Source organism: Panthera onca, chromosome A2 (assembly GCF_046562875.1).
Source record: "Panthera onca isolate mPanOnc1 chromosome A2, mPanOnc1 haplotype 2, whole genome shotgun sequence".
Classification (NCBI taxonomy): domain Eukaryota; kingdom Metazoa; phylum Chordata; class Mammalia; order Carnivora; family Felidae; genus Panthera; species Panthera onca.
In genome coordinates this window covers 19871929-19897217 of record NC_138340.1, presented here as the reverse complement: position 1 = coordinate 19897217, position 25289 = coordinate 19871929, and the positions used below count along the sequence as shown (strand labels likewise).

The following is a 25289-nucleotide window of genomic DNA, read 5'->3' as shown; positions in this document are numbered from 1 at the left end:
TAAGCAGAGGAATAACATAAAAGTGATATGAATAGTTTAGAGGAGGAAACAAACTAAATCTTACCAGAGAGGATGAGTTTTCAAATGACAGCAGTGGGACTAGACAGAAAGAGGAGAAGCTGAAAGTTGTATCAAAGGAAGAATTGCTACAGGTGAGAAAATATGTGATGCCTGCAAGGTAGGAGAAGCAGAAGAGAAATCTCCAGGAAAAACAAACAAACAAAAACAAAACAAAACAAACAAACAAAAAACCAACCACAACTGAGAGGCCATAAAATAAAAACAAAAACAAAAAAAAATTAAGTTGCAAATAAGCTTTCAAAGAGATAAAAGGAGAATAAAGTGAGGAAATTATGGAGTGAAAATTTTGGCTTTAGGTAATAAGTCATTTAGAAATCCTTTCTTCTAAATTTACCTAGTGAAGTCAAAAAACAAATGAAGAGAACTAGAATTATTCTCACATATTTCTCAGTTGCCATGTTTTAATACAAATATTTAAAATTTAATAAAGATACTTAGGGAATAATACAAACAATCTGTCATGTTATCAGAAGGTTTCTGGATGAAAACTTGAAAGTATCCATCTGGTGTAATCTGAAACTCTGTCATGTGTTCAATAATGTAAGCATTCCTTAAAATATTTACCCTGAGTACCACAGATTTAGTAAACAGAAGTGCTATTTGTCTTTAAAAAAAAAAATTCCTCCCTGAAATACACTGTTCTACTTTAACAATGTGTTGCTATGGAAGTTCTCAGAATGAGGAGACCAAAACAAAAACAAAAACAAAAACAAAAACAAAAACAAAAACAAAAAACAGAAAAAAACTGGTGCTCTATTTTTAGTAACACCGAATGGAAAAGTATTCCAGCATTTGGTTCTGACAGATTAACGGTGTTATTCTCAGAGAAAGGCAGTCCTAAAACCATCCAAGATTTGAAATGCCATCTAGGTAATTTAGATTACAAAGGCTAAAGGAGTAATAAGAAATGAAACCTAATGCTCATTAAATGTCAGTTTTTAAAAGAAAGTTATTTTATATTAAGTTTAAATTTGAAGCCAATTTAATTTCAGTGTCAATACCTAGCTAAAAATACTTTCTTTTCTGTTGGCAGAAAGGTTCTCTTTCCATATTTAAACAATAGCTATTTATTTGCAGTATTATGGATCAAAATTTTCCTAAAATTTTAAACATTTGAAACAAATATACAAATATTAATGAAAAGGCCTAGTACAATATTATAATTTGTCCACTTATTAGCATTACTCAGATATTACAATAAAAATTTGACTAATACAAAATACCAACTTGTTCATTTTAAAATCTTTACAATTCATGGTTAACAAGTACTGTGAATTTATTCAGTTTAACTGAGTCTAAATCTCTTACCATGGAAAACTTGAAGTCAAGGAGACCTAGATTCTAGTTCCATTTTGCCTACTCATCTAGACAAAATCTATCTCCTTCAGCTTGGTTGTGATGCTCTTAATTCTCTAATTCTCAGTTGCCTTATCTATAAAACAAAAGCAATCTTCCCAGCCTAACTTCTTGAATGTAGTAAAGATAAACTGGAAAAATGGATGCCAAGCACTGAAGCTGCAACATACCAACCAAATATATGCCAGTATAACTCATAACAAAATTCAACCTGTATTTCACAAAATTAATACTAGGCTACTTGTTTTTATTCAATTTCATATCATAAATATAGCCAAAATGAATTAAGCCTAACTCTGTGACTCACAAGGTAAAGATAAAGAATCTAATTATACAAGAGGTTATACTGAAGAATCAGGGAATCTTCCTTTGACAATGTGTGATTCTTAAAATATCTGTACACACCAATACAATCTTCAAAAAGTTAGTGTGCAGGTACTAAAATTTCTTATTTTTAAATTGGAGTTGCTCTCCAATCACGGATTTTTTCCTATTCTCATATATTTACCTAAAACATCTTCCATAAAAGGCAACTTGTTGTTTTTAAATATTAGTGTCTTTGTAACTGGTTTCTAGGAGATTTATGTCTAAGGATGTTAACCATTTGCCATACACTGCAAATGAAATACCCTATTTTCTTACCAACATTTTACGGTGATGTCTTACTTTTTGGTTGTACAGAAGTTGTGTATTGAAATATGATCATGTTCTGCTTTAAAAAAATAAAAAGTTCTGAACAAAATACAACAGTGGCTGATGAACTGATGAGCTTAAAAAAAAGTAGTGCATAGGAAATAAGCAGCTGTCCTCACTAAAAACTCAGAATCACAGTCAAGGCAGGCTCAGCTGTGGGTGAAGTCCCACGAATGAGTAAACACTGATTTGAAATGATAATCTGCAGCACAAGTGTCATCATCCTCAGAGGGCACAGAGAAGCTAATAGCACACATACATCAGACTCATCGTTTAGAGCTGGTAGTAAGGATAACAGCATGACAATATATGCAGCTTCTAAAGCAGGTTTCTAAAAAAAAAAAAAAAAAGGGTCCTTCTCTAGGAGAGAATTTTGAGAAAGGCAGACATCTGCTTTCTTGGAAATACTCTTTTCTATGAACAATAATAACAGACTTTCTTAGCCCCCAATTTAGTCTTTTGGGGAAGAAACAAAGATTTATACTCTTTGAGCCAGCTCTAAAAATGCTGTGTTCCTGCATGTTTTTGATCCACAGCTTTAGAACATCTCATACCTGAAATAATCACTTTCAGCTCCTGTTAGATAAAAACAGGAGCTCCCAGGAATTAGGAAAGTGTTATAATATTTTAAGCTCTTTAAATATGCTGCTGTCATAACTCAAATTTACAAAGTAAGCCTCAGAGATGGTTATATCTCATTGAATGTATGTCCTTGGGTATAATTTGCTCACCCAATTGCTCTGCACAGAAGAGGACATGCAACCCCTCTGGGTTGCCTGTGAGAGAACTCAAGCTTCCCAGCCAATCTGTCATTGTTTGCCTGAAACATTAAGTGTATTTCTATTGAAAGTGTGCTTTAAAGAAGCCTCATAACTCAGCCCAAACTACATTTAAACAGGAGGATGCCCCTTCTCACAGAAACTTCATTTTTACAGAATGTTAGAAATGAATGCTGTAATATAACTGCCACAGTTCATAATGGTATCCTAGGGTAAGCATGATGGAATCAAGTGTTACAGCATCAGAGCAGTAGTGAGATCCTAGGTTTCAGTTTTCAGTCTTATGTTAGAACTGTATAACTCTTCATAGTTTTCATAAACAGTGTTCTTTCTCAAGCTTGTTTTACACATGACAACAGCTTAAAACATTCTTATTAAAATTATGGCTTACTACTATTAGAGAATTATCTGACAATCCAAAACAGCTTTAGTGATACTAATATGAATGAAGGAAAACTCTCATGGCAGATTAAACAAAATAGTACATCTTTAAATAATCTTTTAGGGGCTGCTTGGGTGGCTCTGTTGGTTAAGCATCCAACTCTTGATTTTAGGTGGGGTCATGATCTCACGGTTTGTGAGATTAAGCCCAGGGTCAGGCTCTGTGCTGGCAGCACAGAGCCTGTTCGGGATTCTCTCTCTCTCTCTCTCTCTCTCTCTCTCTCTCTCTCTCTGTCCCTACCCCACTTGCTCTCTCTCTCTCTCAAAATAAATAAACTTTTAAAAAACGTGGGGGGGGGGGTGGGGACACCTGAGTAACTCAGTCAATTAAGGGTCCAACTCTTGATCTTGGCCCAGGTCATGATCTCACAGTTGGTGAATTCATGCCCCAAGTTGGGCTCTGAGCTGACAGCGCACAGCCTGCTTAGGATTCTTTCTCTCCCTCTCTCTCTGCCCCTCCCTTGTTTATGTGCACTCTCTCTCTCAAAATAAATAAATATACATTTTTTAAAAATAAGCTTTTTTTACATCCATTGTTCTACCGACATAGATCAGGACCAAATGCTCACCAGTGGATCAATATTTCAGCATTACTTTTACTCTGAATACTGGCCAGAAATTAGTTTAAATAAAAAGCCATTATGCAGTCCATAAAGAATCCATATTGGAAGAAGATACTGGTTTTTTATTTGTGAACTCGCATGAAGTCAAATATGGAGAAGTAATGAGGATTACTTTTACAATGTAAACATTTGGTGAATCTTTCTGGGACTTGGCTAGAGACAAGGCTGAGGCAAAAAGGATAACTCAAATTTGTTTACCCATAAACTCCTGTCCAATAAAATCTGAGAGGGGAAGAAAGAGGGAGGTAGCGTGTTACCAAGTCACCTTAAGTAACTTCCTATCTGTGCGACTTAACAGAGTAAAAAGTGAGAATGTTAATGCTATCTCACAATGCTGCTATGAGTAGAAAATGGTTATAAATGTATAAACAGTGTTGAGTCCATACAGACCATCAATAAATAATGGTCAGTTTTTAAGAGAAAGGGACTCTTAGAGAAAGCTGTTTTAAAAAAGAAACAGAAGGTTTCAGGAGCATAGAACACTTACTTTAAAATGTAGAACTATCACAAATCAGATAGAGATAACCCCTTCATATAATATAAAATCTGTAAATAATAGATAACAGCAAAATGAAAGCAAAATATCTAATATATGGCTGGGTGCATAAGAAAGTAAAGCCAGAAACTACTATTACATCAAAATAAGGAGAATTTGTCATCACACCTGCACTTACCCTGGGGATACCCACTAATCCATGGGTTTTAGTTAAATATCTTAGGCCAGAGCTAGGCAGGAGGTGGAATCAAATCTCAGAAGGCTAGGATTCTAGAAGGCAGATGCCCTCAGTGAGATGAACTCGGAGGTAATAAATCCCACCTATCACAGAGAGAAACAGGACTACATATCCATCTCAGCCTTGACTGTGGATGGAATGAGTCACAAAAAGGAACAATAACTGCAAATGAGCACTCCCATGGGTCTGAGGAGAGAATTCATTCTACTGTTGCAGCCTAAGAAACCTCAATCTAAATTTAAGTTTTTGTTTAAATTCCAGTTATTTAATGTACAGTGTAATATTAGATTCTGGTGTACAATATAGTGATTCAACACTTCTATACAACACCTGACGCTCATCACAACAAGTGCACTCTTTAATCCCCATCACCTATTTCACCCATCCTCCTATCCACCAGCCCTCTGGTAACCATCAGTTTGTTCTCTATAGTTAAGAGTCTGTTTCTTGGGGCGCCTGGGTGGCTCAGTCGGTTAAGCGTCTGACTTCGGCTCAGGTCACGATCTCGCGGTCCGCGGGTTCGAGCCCCGCGTCGGGCTCTGGGCTGATGGCTCAGAGCCTGGAGCCTGCTTCCGATTCTGTGTCTCCCTCTCTCTCTGCCCCTCCCCCGTTCATGCTGTGTCTCTCTCTGTCTCAAAAATAAATAAAAACATTAAAAAAAAAAGTCTGTTTCTTGATTTGCCTCTCTCATTTTTTCCCCTATGATAATTTGTTTCTTAAATTCCACATGAGTGAAATCATATCATATTTGTTTTTCTCTAACTTATTTTGCTTAGCATTATACTCTCTACTCCATCCGTATCCTTGCAAATGGCAAGATTTCATTCTTTTTGATGGCTGTGTAATTTTCCATTGTATATATACACATCTTCTTTATCCATTCATCAATTAATGGATACTTGGGCTGCTTCCATATCTTGGCTATTGTTGATAAAGATGCTACAAACATCAGGATGCATGTACCCCTCTGAAACTGTATTTTTGTATTCCTTTGGTAAATACTTTGTAGTGCTATTGGTGGATCATAGGGTAGTTCTATTTTTAACTTTCTGAGAAACCTCTATACTTTTTTCCAGATTGACTATACCAGTGTGCATTCCCACCAACAGTGCATGAGGGTTCCCCTTTCTCTGCATCCTCACCAACACCTGTTGTCTCTTATGTTCTTAATATTAGCCATTCTGACTGGTGTGAGGTGATATCTCACTGTAGTTTTGATTTGCATTTCCCTGATGACCAGTGGTACTGAGCATCTTTTCATGTGTCTGTTGACCATCTGTGTGTCTTCACTGGAAAAATGTCTACTCATGTCTGCTGTCCATTTTTTAACTGGATTATTTGTTTTCTGGGTCTTCACTTTTATAAATTCATTATGCATTTTGGATACTAACCCTTCATCAGATATGTCATTTGCAAGTATCTTCTCCCATTCTGTAGGTTGCCTTTTAGTTTTGTTGCATATTTCCCTTGCTATGCAGAAGCTTTTTATTTTGATAAAGTCCCAAGTTTATTTTTGCTTTTGTTCCCATTGCCTCAGGAAACATATCTAGAAAGAAGTTGTTATGGTCAATGTCAAAGAAGTTACTGCCTGTGTTCTCCTCTAGGATTTTGATAGTTTCCTGTCTCACATTTAGCTCTTTCATCCATTTTGAATTTATTTTTGTGTATGGTGTAAGAAAGTGGTCCAGATTAACTCTTTTGCATGTTGCTGTCCAGTTCTCCCAACACCATTTGTTGAAGAGACTTTATTTTACTGTATATTTTTTCCTGCTTTGTCAAAGATTAACTGACTGTATAGTTGTGGGTTCCTTCTAGGTTTTCTACTCTGTTCCACTGACCTATGTATCTGTTTTTGTTCCAGTGTCATACTATCTCGATCACTACAGCAAACCAAAAACCATAAATACCTAGGAATAAACCTAACCAAAGAGGTAAAAGATCTGAACACTGAAAACTATAAAACACTAATGAAAGAAACTGAAAATGACACCAAAAAATGGAAAGCATTCCATGCTCATGTATTAGAAGAAGAAATATTGTTAAAATGTCTATATTACCCAAAGCAATCTACCCATTTAATGCAATTCCTATCAAATACCTCAATATAAACTTCAACATGTTTCTAAGACAGGTAATACCCCAAGAACCTGGCAAAAACAAATGTAAATTTTCTCTGAGAAATGCTTTTACCCTAGCTTTAAAGAATTCCTAGAGTTATAGTTCCAAAGAACATCAGCTGCAAAACAAAAACAAAACCACCAAAAACAGGATTAAAACAAGGAAATATACACAAGAGTCAGCAAACAAAAAGACAACTGAATCAGGGGGGCCTGGGTGGCTCAGTCAGGTAAGTGACCAACTTTGGCTCAAGTCATGGTCTCACTGTTCCTGAGTTCCAGCCCCACATCAGACTCTCTGCTGTCAATGCAGAGCCCACCTCAGATCCTCTGTCTCCCTCTCGCTCTCTGCTCCTGTCCCATTAGTTCGTTCTCTCTCTCAAAAATAAACATTTAAAAATGAAATAAAATAAATTTAATTTAAAAAAGACAACTGAATCAGTACAAAAATTGAACACTGAAATGATCATATACAAAATATTATGGATATCTATATTTAAAGAAATAAATGAGTACAGTACATAACAGGAAGAAAAGGCTGTAAAAACTAATCAGGCAGACTTAAAAAAAATACCTAAAGAATTCTTTGTCTCTTATTTTTTTCCTTTGCTTGTTTTTGTTTCTTAAATTCCACATGAGGAAAATCATATTGTATTTGTCTTTCTCTGATTTATTCTGCTTAGCACTATTCTCTTTAGCTCCATCCATGTCATTGCAAACAGCAAGATTTCATTATTTTTATGGCTGAGTAATTCTGTCCTATATCTAACCACATCTTCTTTATCCATTCAATCAGTAGACATTTGGGCTGATTCCGTATCTTGGCTACTGTAAATAATGTTGCTATAAACATCGGGGTGCCATGTATCCCTTTTGATTAGTGTTTTTGTATTCTTTGGGTAAATACCCAGTACTGCAATTGCTGGATCATATGTAATTCTATTTTTAACTTTTTGAGGAATGTCCATACTGCTTTCCAGAGTGGCTACACCAGTTTGCATTCTCACCAACGGTGCACAAGTATTCCGTTTTCTCCACATCATCACCAACACCTGTTGTTCCTGTGTTGCTGATTTTAGCCATCAGACTCTTAATTATAGAGAACTAACTGATGGTTACCAGAGGGGAGGCAGTGAGGGGGATGGGTGAAACAGATGACAGAGATTAAGGAGTGCACTTGTCATGATGTGCGCAGGGTTTTATAGACATGTTGAATTACTATATTATAGTAATTCACCTGAAACTAATATAACACTGTATGCTAACTGGAATTAAAATAAATACTAAAAAAAATAACCAAAGAGTTTCTGGAACAAATGCAATCAATGAACTCATGGCTCGTTACATAGCACACTAGACATACCTAAAGAAAGAATTAAAAACAAATGAGCTGGGGCGCCTGGGTGCCTCAGTTGGTTAAGCATCTGACCCCTGAGTTCAGCTCAGGTCATGATCTCATAATCATGAGACTGAGTCCCATGTCAGGTTTTGCCAAGCGTGGAGCCAGCTTAAGATTCTCTCTCTTCCTCTGTCCCTCTCCCCCGCTCGTGCTTTCTCTCTTTCTAAAATAAAAAAAAATAAAAATAAAAAAACATATGAGCTAGGTTTCCAACTATATATAAGTTGGAAAAAGAAAAACTGGGTAAGCCCACAAAAAATGTAGAAGGAAATAAAAACAAGAACACAAATTAAATAAATAGAAAATGAGACCATAACTTACGGTTAGCAAAGCCAAAAGATATTACCTGAAAAGGTTACTAAAATAGACAAATCTCTGGCAAATCAAAGTGAGATGAATAAGGTGGCACAAATAAAGAATATTAGGAGTGAAAACAGGAATTAACTATTGCAGAAGGCAATTTATGTCTTTACCATTAAAAACATGAAATAGAAAAATTCCTAAAACAAAGAAATTCTCAAAATTGACAAGAAAAATCCTGAATGGGGGCACCTGGGTAGCTCAGTCAGTTAAGCATCTGACTTCTGGTTTCTGCTGAGGTCATGATCTCAGGGTTGTGAGATTAAGCCCCATCTGGGGTTCTGCTCTGGGCAAAGAGTCTGCTTGGGATTCTTTTTATGCCTCTGCCCTTCCCCATCCCCTCTCTCTCTTAAAAAAAACAAACAAATCATGAATGATTCCAAAAGCAATAAAGAAATGGAATCCGTAATTTAAAGTATCATTTAATGAAGAAAATACTATCCTAGTTTAAAGGTTAGTTCTATCAGCTATTCAAGGAACAGGTAATCACAGGGGCTCCTGGGTGGCTTAGTCAGTTGAGCGTCCAACTTAGGCCCAGGTCATGTTCTCACAGCCCGTGAGTGTGAGACCCATGTTGGGCTCTGTGCTGACAGCTCAGAGCCTGGAGGCTGCTTCAGTTTCTGTGTCTCCCTCTTTCTCTGCCCCTCCCCCACTTGTGCTCACTCTCTCTCAAAAATAAACATTAAAAAAAAATAAAGGAACAGGTAATCACAATCTTATATAAGTTTTTATAGGAAAATTAAAAAAGAGAAAACTCTCCAATTCATTTTATGAGGTTAGTATAACCTTGATACCTAAACCAGACCAAGGACACTGGAGAAAGGAAAATTATAGACCAGTCTCACTCTTGAACATGGGCAAAAAAAAAAAAAAAAAAAAAAAAAAGGAATTAACCTTAATGTCAACCAAGAGTGGAATGGATAAATAACGCATAAGCACATGGAATACTATATAACCATGAAATGAACAACTACTAATACAACATGAATAAATGTGAGAACATACTACTGAGGGATAAAAGGAAGTTGTAGAAAAATATGTACAGAGTAATTCTAACCATATAAACACTGAAACAAATGTATACCATTTAGGATTACATACATATTATACTATACACACACACACACACACACACACGCATATATATATTTTAAATAACATATACAGAATCTAAAAAAGTATAAATTACAGAAGCAGAGAACAGAGATGTTGGTCAAAGAGTACAAAGTTCCAATTACAGAGGATGAATAAGCCACAGACCTAATATACAGGCATGAGGGCTATACTCTATAATACTGCATTGATTACTAAAAATATGCTAAGAGAGTACATTTCAAGGGCACTCATCACACACAAGGAATGGTAACTATGTGAGGAAAAGGTGACATGCTTATTAGGTTGCCTCTAGCACTCATTTCACCAATTACATATATATTGAATCATCATGTTGTACACCTTAAATTATATACAATCTTTATTTAAAATATATAAGTGAAAAAGTTAATTGACAATATTTGTGTGGTCAATTATTATCTCTATCTATTCCACCGATGTATATGCCTATCCTTTTGTCAATACCTTTTGTCTTGATTACTGTACTTCATAGTAAGTCTTGAAATCACATACACAAAAAAAAAATCACATACTCCAACTTAGTTCTTCCTCAAGTTTGCTTTGGACATCCCAGGTATTTATATTTCCTTATATATTGCAGAATCAATGTAATCAATTTCTATACAAAAGTGCCCACTGAAATTTTGTTTGTTACTGTGTTGATGCAAAAATTCATTTTGAAATTAATGGATATCTTAACAAAATTTAGTTTTCCACCCCACAAGCATGACTTCTTGCTCCATTTATTTAGGTCTTCTTTAATTTCTTTCAGTAATGTTTTATATAGTTTTTAGTAGACAAGTGTTGCACATACTTTATTAAACTGATCTAATGCTAACCAAACATGCTTCAGTTTCTTAGCATATCTTGTATTTGGGTGGTAGTGGGGGTAGATCTGGGCCTTGAATAGGATGCTCTTGCCTTACTGCACTGGTTAAATCTTCTAGTCTTCTAGTACTATGTGGAATAAAACTGTTTAAATCAGACTTCCTCACCTTGTTCCCAAAAGCAGACTTTCACAATTAAGTATGATATTTGCTGTAGGTTTTTATGAATGCCCTTTCTCAGGGTGAAAAAGTTCCCTTTATTCAGAGTTTGCTGAGCATTTTTATCATAAGAGTGTTGGATTTCCTCAAATGCTTTTTCTGAATCATTTTGCTGTCTTTTCTTCTTTAGACTGTTGGTAGAATTCACCAGTGGAACTATCTGTGCCTAGACATTTCTTTTTGGGAAGGATTTTCATAAATTCAATTACTTTAATACCTGTAGCATAATCAGATTACCTATTTTACCTTGGGTGAATTTTGGCAACTTGTGATTTTCTTTTTTTTTTATTTATTTATTTATTTTTTATTTTTTAATATATGAAATTTACTGTCAAAGTGGTTTCCATACAACACCCAGTGCTCATCCCAAAAGGTGCCCTCCTCAATACCCATCACCCACCCTGCCCTCCCTCCCACCCCCCATCAACCCTCAGTTTGTTCTCAGTTTTTAACAGTCTCTTATGCTTTGGCTCTCTCCCACTCTAACCTCTTTTTTTTTTTTTTTTTTTCCTTCCCCTCCCCCATGGGTTTCTGTTACGTTTCTCAGGATCCACATAAGAAACATCACACCTAAAGGAAATAGAAGCAGAACAGCAAAGGCAGCCTAAACCCAGCAGAAGAAGAGAAATAATAAAGATCAGAGCAGAAATAAACAATATAGAATCTAAAAAAACTGTAGAGCAGATCAACGAAACCAAGAGTTGGTTTTTTGAAAAAATAAACAAAATCGACAAACCTCTAGCCAGGCTTCTCAAAAAGAAAAGGGAGATGACCCAAACAGACAAAATCATGAATGAAAATGGAATTATTACAACCAATCCCTCAGAGATACAAACAATTATCAGGGAATACTATGAAAAATTATATGCCAACAAACTGGACAACCTGGAAGAAATGGACGAATTCCTAAACACCCACACTCTTCCAAAACTCAATCAGGAGGAAATAGAAAGCTTGAACAGACCCATAACCAGCGAAGAAATTGAATTGGTTATCAAAAATCTCCCAACAAATAAGAGTCCAGGACCAGATGGCTTCCCAGGGGAGTTCTACCAGACGTTTAAAGCAGAGATAATACCTATCCTTCTCAAGCTATTCCAAGAAATAGAAAGGGAAGGAAAACTTCCAGACTCATTCTATGAAGCCAGTATTACTTTGATTCCTAAACCAGACAGAGACCCAGTAAAAAAAGAGAACTACAGGCCAATATCCCTGATGAATATGGATGCAAAAATTCTCAATAAGATACTAGCAAATCGAATTCAACAGCATATAAAAAGAATTATTCACCATGATCAAGTGGGATTCATTCCTGGGATGCAGGGCTGGTTCAACATTCACAAATCGATCAACGTGATACATCACATTAACAAAAAAAAAGAGAAGAACCATATGATCCTGTCAATCGATGCAGAAAAGGCCTTTGACAAAATCCAGCACCCTTTCTTAATAAAAACCCTTGAGAAAGTCGGGATAGAAGGAACATACTTAAACATCATAAAAGCCATTTATGAAAAGCCCACAGCTAACATCATCCTCAACGGGGAAAAACTGAGAGCCTTTTCCCTGAGATCAGGAACACGACAGGGATGCCCACTCTCACCGCTGTTGTTTAACATAGTGTTGGAAGTTCTAGCATCAGAAATCAGACAACAAAAGGAAATCAAAGGCATCAAAATTGGCAAAGATGAAGTCAAGCTTTCGCTTTTTGCAGATGACATGATATTATACATGGAAAATCCGACAGACTCCACCAAAAGTCTGCTAGAACTGATACATGAATTCAGCAAAGTTGCAGGATACAAAATCAATGTACAGAAATCAGTTGCATTCTTATACACTAACAATGAAGCAACAGAAAGACAAATAAAGAAACTGATCCCATTCACAATTGCACCAAGAAACATAAAATAACTAGGAATAAATCTAACCAAAGATGTAAAAGATCTGTATGCTGAAAACTATAGAAAGCTTATGAAGGTAATTGAAGAAGATTTAAAGAAATGGAAAGACATTCCCTGCTCATGGATTGGAAGAATAAATATTGTCAAAATGTCAATACTACCCAAAGCTATCTACACATTCAATGCAATCCCAATCAAAATTGCACCAGCATTCTTCTCGAAACTAGAACAAGCAATCCTAAAATTCATATGGAACCACAAAAGGCCCCGAATAGCCAAAGTAATTTTGAAGAAGAAGACCAAAGCAGGAGGCATCACAATCCCAGACTTTAGCCTCTACTACAAAGCTGTCATCATCAAGACAGCATGGTATTGGCACAAAAACAGACACATAGACCAGTGGAATAGAATAGAAACCCCAGAACTAGACCCACAAACGTATGGCCAACTCATCTTTGACAAAGCAGGAAAGAACATCCAATGGAAAAAAGACAGTCTCTTTAACAAATGGTGCTGGGAGAACTGGACAGCAACATGCAGAAGGTTGAAACTAGACCACTTTCTCACACCATTCACAAAAATAAACTCAAAATGGATAAAGGACCTGAATGTGAGACAGGAAACCATCAAAACCTTAGAGGAGAAAGCAGGAAAAGACCTCTCTGACCTCAGCCGTAGCAATCTCTTACTCGGCACATCCCCAAAGGCAAGGGAATTAAAAGCAAAAGTGAATTACTGGGACCTTATGAAGATAAAAAGCTTCTGCACAGCAAAGGAAACAACCAACAAAACTAAAAGGCAACCAACGGAATGGGAAAAGATATTTGCAAATGACACATCGGACAAAGGGCTAGTATCCAAAATCTATAAAGAGCTCATCAAACTCCACACCCGAAAAACAAATAACCCAGTGAAGAAATGGGCAGAAAACATGAATAGACACTTCTCTAAAGAAGACATCCGGATGGCCAACAGGCACATGAAAAGATGTTCAACGTCGCTCCTTATCAGGGAAATACAAATCAAAACCACACTCAGATACCACCTCACGCCAGTCAGAGTGGCCAAAATGAACAAATCAGGAGACTATAGATGCTGGAGAGGATGTGGAGAAACAGGAACCCTCTTGCACTGTTGGTGGGAATGCAAATTGGTGCAGTCGCTCTGGAAAGCAGTGTGGAGGTTCCTCAGAAAATTAAAAATAGACCTACCCTATGACCCAGCGATAGCACTGCTAGGAATTTATCCAAGGGATACAGGAGTACTGATGCATAGGGGCACTTGTACCCCAATGTTTATAGCAGCACTCTCAACAATAGCCAAATTATGGAAAGAGCCTAAATGTCCATCAACTGATGAATGGATAAAGAAATTGTGGTTTATATACACAATGGAATACTACGTGGCAATGAGAAAAAATGAAATATGGCCTTTTGTAGCAACATGGATGGAACTGGAGAGTGTGATGCTAAGTGAAATAAGCCATACAGAGAAAGACAGATACCATATGGTTTCACTCTTATGTGGATCCTGAGAAACGTAACTTGTGATTTTCAAGGATTTGTTTGATTCATCTAGATTCTCACTTACATGTTATGAAGTTGTTTATAACATTTTCTTATTGTCAATTTAATGTCTATGGAATCTACAGTGATATCTCTTTCTTTAGTCCAAATATATTGGTAATTATTATTTCAGTTGTTTTCTTTGTAAGTCTTGGTAGATGTCTATTAATTTTATTGATATTTTAAAAACTGGCTTTTGGTTTGATTTTTCTCTTGTTTTTCTATTTTTAATTTCATTAATCCCTGCTCTTTATTTTTTCTTTCATTCTGCTTGCTTGGGTTTATCTTCTTTTATTAGATTCTTGAAGTAGTTATTGATTTGATACCATGTTTTTCTTAATTATATGCACTTAATGCTATAAATGTCCCTCTCAGCACTGCTTCAACTGCATTCCACACATTTTAATACATTATATTTTTTATGAATATAATTTATTGTCAAATTGGTTTACATACAATACCTAGTGCTCATCCCAAGTGCCCTCCTCAATGCCCATCACCCATTTTCCCTCTCCTCCACCCCTCATCCACCCTCAGTTTGTTCTCTGTATTTAAGACTTTCTTGTGGTTCACCTCCCTCCCTCTCTGTTTGTATCTATTTTTTTCCCCTTACCTTCCCCCATGGTCTTCTGTTAAGTTTCTCAAGATCCACATATGAGTGAAAACATATGGTATCTGTCCTTCTCTGACTGACTTATTTCACTCAGCATAATACCTTCCAGTTCCATCCACGTTGCTGCAAATGGTAGGAGTTCATTCTTTCTCATTGCCAAGTAGTATTCCATTGTATATATACACCACATCTTCTTTATCCATTCATCAGTTGGTGGACATTTAGGCTCTTTCCATTATTTGGCTATTGTTGAAAGCGCTGCTATAAACACTGGGGTAACGTGACCCTATGCATCAGCACTCCTGTATCTCTTGGGTAAACTCCTATTAGTGCTATTGCTGGGTCATAGGGTAGTTCTATTTTTAATTTTTTGAGGAACCTCCACACTGTTTTCCAGATAATACATTATATTTTCATTTATATTCATTTAAACATATTTTTTATTTCTTGAGACTTCCTCTTTGATCCATGGATTATTTAACAGTGTGTTAATTTCTAAGTGCTTCAATATTTTCCTGTTGTCTGGTCCTGATTTCTATTTTGCTTCCATTAATGTCAGATTATCCTTTGTATGACATGAATTACTGAGCATTTGTTGAGTTGTTCTATGACCCAAGATATTGTCAATCTTGGTGAATGTTCCACATATGCTTGAAAACAATCTGTATTCCAATTTTATCGGATGGAACAGTCTAAAACTTTCAATTAGGTCCCAATGGTTGATGGCATTGTTCAGTTCTTCACTATCCTTGGGGACTTTTGTCAAGCGGTTACATCGATTACTAGGGGAAAGGGTCATAAATCTCCAAATATAATAAATGATTTCTCCATTTTCTCTATTCAGTCCTTTCAGGTTTTATTTCATTTATTTTGCAGCTGTTTTTTGGTGCATGCATATTTAAGATTGTTACATCTTCTTGGTAAATTGATCTTTTTACCACTCTGTAATATCCCTTTTCTTTATTCTGATATCAACTTTAATTAATAGTAATATAATTCATTTTATTTATTTTTATTTATATTTAAGGAAGAAATAATTCATAATTAATATAATAATCTTTCTTACTATAGCCATTCAAGCTTTTTTTTTATTAATGTTTGAATGGTATGTATTTTTTTAACTTTTCACCTCCTATGTCATTATATATGGAGTTTCTTACAGCACACAGTCAAGTCTTTTTTATCAACTCTGCCAATGTTCATCTTTTTATTATTCATATATTAGGATTTAAATCCACCATTTTAGTATTTATTTTTTTGTTCCCTCTGTTTCACCTTCCTCTGTTTTCCCTTTCTTAATTTCTTATAGGTTATTTGAACATTTTAGTATTCCATTTTGGTTTATTGATAGCATTTTTATTATATTGCTTTGTGTAACAGTTTTAATGATTCCTCTAGAGATTATAACATATATGCATAATGTATTATAATCTACTAGTATCAACATCTTACTACTTGAAATAGAATGCAGATACCACAGTTTATGTCCCTTTCCATCACCATTTTAGATACAACTTTCTTAAATATAAACCTCTACATACACTGAAATCCATATCAGTGTTATAATTTCTGCTTCGTCTCCTCAAAGACTACTTTAAAAACCTAACAGAATTTACCCCTTCTATTGATTTCTTCATTCCTACATTCCAAGTGTCCTTACATTATCTCTTACTTTGTATCTGATAAACATCCATTATAGCTACTATTTTAGAACCAACCCAATGGCAACAAATTTTCTTAGGGTTCCTTCATCTAAAAATGTGTTTATTTCTCCTTTATTCCTGAAATATATTTTTCCTGGATACACAAATCTGGGGTAACATCAGGTTTTTTTTCTTTCAGTACTTGAAAAATGTTGGGCCACTCCCTTGTGTCTTCCATAGTTTCTGATGACAAATTTGCTGTCATTCAAATTGTCATTTCCCTAATGGTAATGTGTTGTTTTCCTTTTAAAACTTTTTCTTTGGCGGGTGGGGGGATGGGTCAAATAGGTGAAGGGGAGGGATTAAGAGTACACTTATCATGATGAGTACTGAGTAATGTACAGAATTGTTGAATTACAAAATTGCACACCTGAAACTAATCTAACACTGTATATTAATTATATTGGAATTTTAAAATACATAAAAAATTTTTTAAAATATATATATACACATATACAAAGATTTGCTTCTTCTGCCTTAATTTTCAGAAATTCAACTACAATGTGATTGTGCATGGATTTCTTTAGGTTTATCCTGTTTAGAGTTTACTTGGCTTCTTGGCTTACATCTTTTGCCAAATTTGGGAAGACTTAAGCCATTATTTCTTCAATTTTTTTTTAACTCCACATTCTGTCCTTTCTGTCTAGTCCTCTGATGACTTAAATGTTATATCTTTTGTTATTGTCCCACAGGTCTCTGAAGCTAAGTTTACTTTTCCATTTAGTTTCTCTCCATTATTCAGATTGGATAATTTCTTTTGATCCATCATTAAGCTCACTAATTCCTTCCTCTGTTCTTTCCATTCTGCTATTGAATTTACCTAGTAATTTTTAAATTTTTGTTAGTCTATTTTTCAGTTCTAAAATTTTCATTTGATTCTTTAAGTTTTCTATTTCCTTGCTGCAGTTTCAAAAGTGTTTTCATTTGTTTCAAGAGTGTCTCTTCATCCCAATGGCTAACAGACACATGAAAAGATGCTCAACATCGCTCATCATCAGGGAAATACAAATCAAAACTACATTGAGATACCACCTCACACCAGTCAGAGTGGCTAAAATTAGCAACTCAGGAAATAACAGGTGTTGGCGAGGGTGTGGAAAAAGGGGAACCCCTTTGCACTGCTGGTGGGAATGCAAACTGGTGCAGCAACTCGAAAACAGTGTGGAGGTTCCTCAAAAAATTAAAGATACAATTACCCTACGACCCAGCAATAGCACTATTAGGAATTTATCCAAAGGATACAGGAGTGATGATTCATAGGGGTACATGTACCCTAATGTTAATAGCAGCATTATCAACAATAGCCAAATTATGGAAAGAGCCCAAATGCCCACTGCCCATCAAATGATGAATGGATAAAGAAGAAGTGGTGTAAAAAAAAAAAAAAAAGATGTGTGTGTGTGTGTGTGTGTGTGTGTGTATAGTGTGTATATACAGTATGTGTATATATATAGTGTGTCTATATATACTGTGTGTGCATATACATGTGTGCATGTATATATATATATATATATATATATATAGCGTATACAGTATATGTGTATACACACACACACACACACACACACACACACACACACACACAATGGAATACTATTCGGCAATGAAAAAGAATGAAATCTTGCCATTTGCAACAACGTGGACAGAACTGGAGGGTATTATGCTAAGTGAAATAAGTCAGTCAGAGAAAGATATCATGTTTTCACTCATATGTGGAATTTGAGAAATTTAATAGAAGACCATGGGGTAAGGGAAAGAAAAAAAAAAGTTACAAACAGAGAGGGAGGCAAACTATAAGAGACCTTTATTTTTATTTTTTAAAATTTTTGTGTATGTTTTTATTTATGAGAGAGGGAGAGAAACAAAGCATGAGCAGGGGAGGGGCAGAGAGAGAGAAAGACACAGAATCTGAAGCAGGCTCCAGGCTCTGAGCTGTCAGCACAGAGCCCAAATGGGGCTCAAATTCATGTACCACAAGATCATGACCTGAGCCGAAGTCAGACACTTAACCAACTGGGCCACCCAGACTTTTAAATACAGAGAACAAATTGAGGGTGGAAGGGGTTGAGAAGGCGGGTAAAACAGGTGATGGGCATTGAGGAGGGCACTTGCTGGGATGAGCACTGGATGTTGTATGTAAGTGGTGAATCATGGGAATCTACTCCCAAAGCCATGAGCACATTGTATACACTGTATGTTAGCTAACTTGACAATAAATTATATAATAAATAAAATAATGTAAGTAAATAAAGATGCAAATTAAAAAAAAAAAACAAGAGTGTCTCTAATTGCTTGCTGGAGCAATTTTACAAAACCAGTTTTAAAACCCTTGTTGATGATTCCAATGTCTTTGTAATTTCAAAGTTGGCATCTGTTATCTTTTCTTCTTAAAGTTTTCCTGATATTTTACATGACAAATAAATTTAGTCTGTACACTGGACATTTTAAGTATTGTACTATGACATTCAGATTCCTGTTTAAAACTTCTATTTTAGTAGGTGGTCAATCTGCTTAGATTCAGAATGCAATTCTAGGCTCACTTTTGTGGTCTGTGATTCATATGTCAATTTCGCACATGAAGTCTTTCCAGTGCTCTTCTGGTTTTCCCCATTTGTGTGTTACCTAGATAGCAGAACTCTACTTCACTTACACTCTGCATGGATTTGGGTGGTGAGAAGCACTGCCTCATTTCAGCAGGACAAGGATGAAAAATAGAGGACTGTTTACATGGTGTACTAGAGTGGGGCACTATCTCATAATGGGGAGGTTAAAGTCAGTCTTGCCTATAGGCTCAGCTGGGAAGGGACCCACTTATTCTTATAAGGGAAATGGAAATCAAGAGTTCCAACCACAGGCTCCTCTGTGGATGGAGGCTGCTTCCTTACTTTAGAGCACAGAAGGAAGTCATAGTTTTGCCCACAGAACTCTGCAAAATAAGGGCATCACTATGTTAACACTGGGTAGTTGTGAAATCCAGAGTCCCACCCACAGGCTCTGCTGTAGAAAGGTGCCACCTTGCAAATGGTGCTGAAGTGAAAGTCAGAATCTTCCCACAGACTCCAATGAAAAGAGGCACTGCCTCATTACTATAGTGGGGAGGGGTAGAAGTCAGTGTTTGACCTAAGGCTCCACTGGAGAGAAACATGTGTTACTGCACATGGGGGTAAGAGTGTGTGTATGACATGGAGTAGTTCCACTATTGCAATGCCTATTTGGGTGGGTATGAGGGTGCAGCTTTTATTGCAATGTTTGTCTGGAGAATAGAAAGGATAGATTAAAAGGTTTCTGTCTTGCTGTGCCATCCTTTGGCTTAAAAAAAAAAAGGCTTTCTTTGATGCTTTTTGTGTGCACCCAACAGTATATCCACGTTGTGGGCTTCTCTAGATCCCAGGCCAAAGTATATGGGAGGCAAGAAAAAACAACAATCAGGGAACTCACTCAATCCTTGAGTCCAAAGGTCCCTAATCACTCCACCTTCTCTTCCTTTACTTTCAGAGTTTTCTGGCAGGTGATTTATGGGTTTTGTCCAGGATTTTTGTTGTAATTACTAAGAAGAATATACAGAATGTGTTTATTCCATCTTGTTTGAACCCAAACCTTGTCACTCATGTTTAGCCTTGATTTTGTGTGTCCTATCACTCTCTACTTCTGTTTACAGAGGATATGGGCTGGGTTTTTACTAATCTTTCTATTAATTACGGGCTTAGCAAAGTATGTCATATATGACATATCCTATCAGCTTACTAGCTATAAGAAACTGTGGATACAACTTCTTGGCCTTTACCCACCATTAGGCTCACAATGCAACTCTTAAGTTTGCTCATTCATTCAGTAAATACCTATTTTATGAAAGCTTCTGGAGCTACAGCAGTGAGTAAGACAGTTAAAATCTCTGGTGTTAAGGAACTTAAATTCCATTGACTGGGATAGGGTGGAGGGACTGCAGGCATACAAATAATGTATTCTCCTCAGACTGAACAACATTCAGTGTACTATGTCTCAGTTAATATTAGGAACATACATTGAAAAGTTGCAAATATTCAGAAATCTAAAAATTTGTAATTCGCATAGGTAAGATAAATGTTTTCACTTGGTATAATGGAATTTTAATGATCTAGTAAGCTAGTTATCAACTACTTACCACATAGAGTTGTTTCCACAGACTGGCCCATTCTTGTAGAGTTGCTGTAACCTCAGTCACAATAGAATCTTCGAGTGGAACCACAGTTTCATACTGCCTACAACCAGAGCCACAACAAACAGCCACATTATCTTTGATAAAATACCAGAATGCTATCTATTGACATTTTTAATGTGTGTAATTCAAATTTTAAATTCATGCAAATATAAAGGAGAGGTACATCCAACTGATTAAAGACTCTTTTGCAGTAATATGATGCAACAATGTAAATGGACTGAATTAATGTAAAAATACCTGGGTTTTGCTATATAAGTCCTCAATTTTACTTTTAGAAATACTGCCTTTAAAACAGACTTTTTTAAGAAAAAAGAAATAAAGAGGGCACTTGTGATGAGTACAGGGTGTTGTACTGAAGTGTTGAGCCACTATACTGTACACCTGAAGCTAGTATTATACTGTATGTTAACTAGAATTTCAATAAAAATACACAAAAAAGAAAAAAAATAAATACAAAATAAAATATTTTAAAAATAATTTTTAAATGTTTATTTTTCAGAGAGACATAGGGCGAGGAGGGAGGGGCAGAGACAGAGGGAGACACAGAATCCAAAGATGACTCCAGGCTCCGAGCTGTCAGCACAGAGCCCAAAGCAGGGCTGGAACCCATGAACCACGAGATCATGACCTGAGCCGAAGTCAGACACTTAACCGACTGAACCACTCAGGAGCCCCTAAAACAGAATTTTTTTAAAGACCGTTTTTAAGCCTTTTTCTTTAAAGAAAGACCATATACTGCCCAAGTTTTGCTTAAATTAATTTTTTAAGTTATTTGTGCCCTTTAACACTTAACAGTAATGCAAAGATCTGATGAAAATGAGGGGAAGGGGACCCACACACTGATTTCTAAAACATTTTATAAACCCTTCATTATACTGGTATTCTATTTTCTTAGAAAACTGTGTCAGTAGAGGAATTCTGGGTCTGGTAGAGGAATTCTGATCCTGGTAAGGGTCAGAAAGGTACTGGGTTTCCCTCAGCCTACCTCGTAAGCAGCATCAACTGTGGTGCCATTCCCTGTGCTAACTGCCAAGGATTTATCAGTGAACAAAAGTGGACAGGGTTCCTATCTTCAGAGAGCTCTTGTTCTGGATAGGGAATTAACAGACAAATAATCACAACATACATAAATGAACAGTGATGAATCTAAGAAGGAAATTAAAGTGTACAATCAGAGATTTTAGCTGGGAGACATGATTTAAAAAGAAAGGATCAGTGAAATCTTCTCTGAAGAAGTAGAATGGCCCAAAAGATGCAAAAAGGCCATGACAGGAAAAGTGTGTGGAGAGGGAGAAAACCAGGTATGGTGTCACTTGCAGAGGAAACAGTATACAAGAAGCCACCAAAATTAGAAAGAATTTCACATAAACAAGAACTTTAAAAAAGCCAGTAATGCTGAAGCCAGCTCTGACAGGGCCTTTTCAAATGATACTAAATGTTCCAGATCTTAACTCAAGTAAAACGACTGAAAAGTTACTGAAAGGTTGTTCAAAGTAGGGGCATAACTTGGTAATATTTTTATAATGTCTATGCCAATTGTGAGGGATAATGAAATATTTTCTGGTATAAAAATTTTATATACTGATATGCTGAGGTGATTAGAATCTATAATTCTGATTTATTAATCTATTCAACCACCTGGAAATAGCAAAATATTATACAAACTATTATCATTATGTATTATGTCTTTATACAGTATGATAGGTTGACAAACCACCACTGTGTTCAAAGATAACTCAGTACATTAATATTGAGTATCAATGAATATATGTTACTTGATGGTGTTTTATGGCTTTATTGTTTTATTTTGTGTGCTTCAGTCCAACAGATAAAAAGAATCTTCTTGGAATGATGCCAGAGAACTATCCACATTCATCAAATTTATAAGCTGATTAAAATAAAAACTTCCGGGGGTTCCGGAAGATGGCGGCGTAGGAGGACGCGGGGCTCACAGCGCGTCCTGCCGATCACTTAGATTCCACCTACACCTGCCTAAAGAACCCAGAAAACCGCCAGAGGATTAGCAGAAGGGAGTCTCTGGAGTCAAGCGCAGACTAGAGGCCCACGGAAGAGGGTAGGAAGGGCGGCGAGGCGGTGCGCGCTCCACGGACTGGCGGGAGGGAGCCGGGGCGGAGGGGCGGCTCGCCGGCCAAGCAGAGCCCCCGAGTCTGGCTGGCAAAAGCGGAGGGGCCGGACGGACTGTGTTCCGACAGCAAGCGCGACTTAGCGTCTGGGAGGTCATAAGTGAACAGCTCTGCTCAGAAAGTGGGAAGGCTGGAGGACAAAGGGAGGGAGAGCTGCTGAGCCCCCGGACGGCAGAGCTCAGCTTGGCGGGGAACAAAGGCGCACGCCAGCGCCATCTCCCCCGCCCATCCCCCAGCCAAAATCCCAAAGGGAACCAGTTCCTGCCAGGGAACTTGCTCGCTCCCCGCAAACACCCAACTCTGTGCTTCTGCGGAGCCAAACCTCCGGCAGCGGATCTGACTCCCTCCCGCTGCCACAGGGCTCCTCCTGAAGTGGATCACCTAAGGAGAAGCGAGCTAAGCCTGCCCCTCCAGCCCCCGTGCACCTTGCCTACCCACCCCAGCTAATACGCCAGATCCCCAGCAACACAAGCCTGGCAGTGTGCAAGTAGCCCAGACGGGACACGCCACCCCACAGTGAATCCCGCCCCTAGGAGAGGGGAAGAGAAGGCACACACCAGTCTGACTGTGGCCCCAGCAGTGGGCTGGGGGCAGACATCGGGTCGGACTGCGGCCCCGCCCACTAACTCCAGTTATACAACACAGCACAGGGGAAGTGCACTGCAGGTCCTCACCACGCCAGGGACTCTCCAAAATGACCAAACGGAAGAATTCCCCTCAGAAGAATCTCCAGGAAATAACAACAGCTAATGAACTGATCAAAAAGGATTTAAATAATATAACAGAAAGTGAATTTAGAATAATAGTCATAAAATTAATCGCTGGGCTTGAAAACAGTATACAGGACAGCAGAGAATCTCTTGCCACAAAGATCGAGGGACTAAGGAACAGTCACGAGGAGTTGAAAAACGCTTTAAACGAATTGCAAAACAAAATGGAATCCACGATGGCTCGGCTTGAAGAGGCAGAGGAGAGAATAGGTGAACTAGAAGATAAAGTTATGGAGAAAGAGGAAGCTGAAAGAAAGAGAGATAAAAAAATCCAGGAGTATGAGGGGAAAATTAGAGAACTAAGTGATACACTAAAAAAAAATAATATACGCATAATTGGTATCCCAGAGGAGGAAGAGAGAGGGAAGGGTGCTGAAGGGGTACTTGAAGAAATTATAGCTGAGAACTTCCCTGAACTGGGGAAGGAAAAAGGCATTGAAATCCAAGAGGCACAGAGAACTCCCTTCAGACGTAACTTGAATCGATCTTCTGCACGACATATCATAGTGAAACTGGCAAAATACAAGGATAAAGAGAAAATTCTGAAAGCAGCAAGGGATAAACGTGCCCTCACATATAAAGGGAGACCTATAAGACTCGTGACTGATCTCTCCTTTGAAACTTGGCAGGCCAGAAAGGCTTGGCACGATATCTACAGTGTGCTAAACAGAAAAAATATGCAGCCGAGAATCCTTTATCCAGCAAGTCTGTCATTTAGAATAGAAGGAGAGATAAAGGTCTTCCCAAACAAACAAAAACTGAAGGAATTTGTCACCACGAAACCAGCCCTACAAGAGATCCTAAGGGGGATCCTGTGAGACAAAGTACCAGAGACATCACTACAAGCATAAAACATACAGACATCACAATGACTCTAAACCCATATCTTTCTATAATAACACTGAATGTAAATGGATTAAATGCGCCAACTAAAAGACACAGGGTATCAGAATGGATAAAAAAACAAGACCCATCTATTTGCTGTCTACAAGAGACTCATTTTAGATCTGAGGACACCTTTAGATTGAGAGTGAGGGGATGGAGAACTATCTATCATGCTCCTGGAAGCCAAAAGAAAGCTGGAGTAGCCATACTTATATCAGACAAACTAGACTTTAAATTAAAGGCTGTAACAAGAGATGAAGAAGGGCATTATATAATAATCACAGGGTCTATCCACCAGGAAGAGCTAACTATTATAAATGTCTATGCGCCAAATACCCGAGCCCCCAGATATATAAAACAATTACTCATAAACATAAGCAACCTCATTGATAAGAATGTGGTCATTGCAGGGGACTTTAACACCCCACTTACAGAAATGGATAGATCATCTAAACACACAGTCAATAAAGAAACAAGGGCCCTGAATGATACATTGGATCAGATGGACTTGACAGATATATTTAGAACTCTGCATCCCAAAGCAACAGAATATACTTTCTTCTCGAGTGCACATGGAACATTCTCCAAGATAGATCATATACTGGGTCACAAAACAGCCCTTCATAAGTTTACAAGAATTGAAATTATACCATGCATACTTTCAGACCACAATGCTATGAAGCTTGAAATCAACCACAGGAAAAAGTCTGGAAAACCTCCAAAAGCATGGAGGTTAAAGAACACCCTACTAACGAATGAGTGGGT

General features: G+C 37.2%; 1 protein-coding gene and 1 non-coding gene across 5 annotated transcripts in view; one reads left to right on the top strand and one right to left on the bottom strand.

The window, feature by feature from the left end:
• The window catches only part of DOCK3 (dedicator of cytokinesis 3), a 597071-nt gene that overhangs the window by 355436 nt on the left and 216346 nt on the right, over positions 1-25289 (bottom strand). For all 4 annotated transcript variants that reach the window (XM_081794945.1, XM_081794946.1, XM_078443039.2 and 1 more), the window contains exon 5: positions 20669-20765. In XM_081794945.1, coding sequence (XP_081651071.1) covers positions 20669-20765 — 97 coding nt within the window. The remainder of the gene's footprint in view (positions 1-20668; positions 20766-25289) is intronic.
• On the top strand, positions 5162-5246 carry TRNAR-UCG (transfer RNA arginine (anticodon UCG)). Its single transcript has one exon. It is a non-coding gene; the product is annotated as a tRNA-Arg (tRNA).